At 42.6% G+C, this 418-nt stretch overlaps 1 protein-coding gene across 1 annotated transcript in view; it reads left to right on the forward strand.

Annotated features, from left to right (window-relative positions):
- Positions 1-403, forward strand: part of LOC111668218 (gamma-crystallin M2-like) — a 3,716-nt gene extending 3,313 nt beyond the window's left edge. The window contains exon 4 of the mRNA XM_023424216.2: positions 396-403. Coding sequence (XP_023279984.1) covers positions 396-403 — 8 coding nt within the window. The remainder of the gene's footprint in view (positions 1-395) is intronic.
- The last annotated feature ends 15 nt before the right edge of the window (positions 404-418 follow it).

Consider the following 418-nt stretch of genomic DNA (forward strand, 5'->3'; position numbering starts at 1 on the left):
ATTTCCTCAACATCATCATCACCACTGTTCACCAGAGCATGCTTGAAACTGGCACCTTAGAGGGATGTCATGGAGTTTGATAGAGGGCCATTGTCTGTCCTTCTCTACCAGTGTCTTTCTCTAAAGTCATTTAAGACCACCACATCACTTTGAGAGATCTCACTTAAAGGCAGTTGAAAAGGTTTCTTTGTCTGATTTAAGATAAACACAAAGCTTGTGCTACAGAAAATGGACCAGACTCAGTGAATAGCTCCCTAAGCTTAACATGTCCTATGATAACTATTAATTTAGCTATACAGACTAATGAGCAGTGATAACTAACATGTCTTTGGGGTCATCAGGTGGGAACCTTCTTTCACCAGTGTTTCGTCTAGTTGGTCCCACGACACCTCCAGGAGGCTAGACAGTGATCACTGGC

This window comes from Seriola lalandi, unplaced genomic scaffold (genome assembly GCF_002814215.2).
Source record: "Seriola lalandi dorsalis isolate HSWRI2012SDOR001 ecotype SW California unplaced genomic scaffold, Sedor1 jcf7180002054722, whole genome shotgun sequence".
In the NCBI taxonomy this organism is placed as follows: domain Eukaryota; kingdom Metazoa; phylum Chordata; class Actinopteri; order Carangiformes; family Carangidae; genus Seriola; species Seriola lalandi.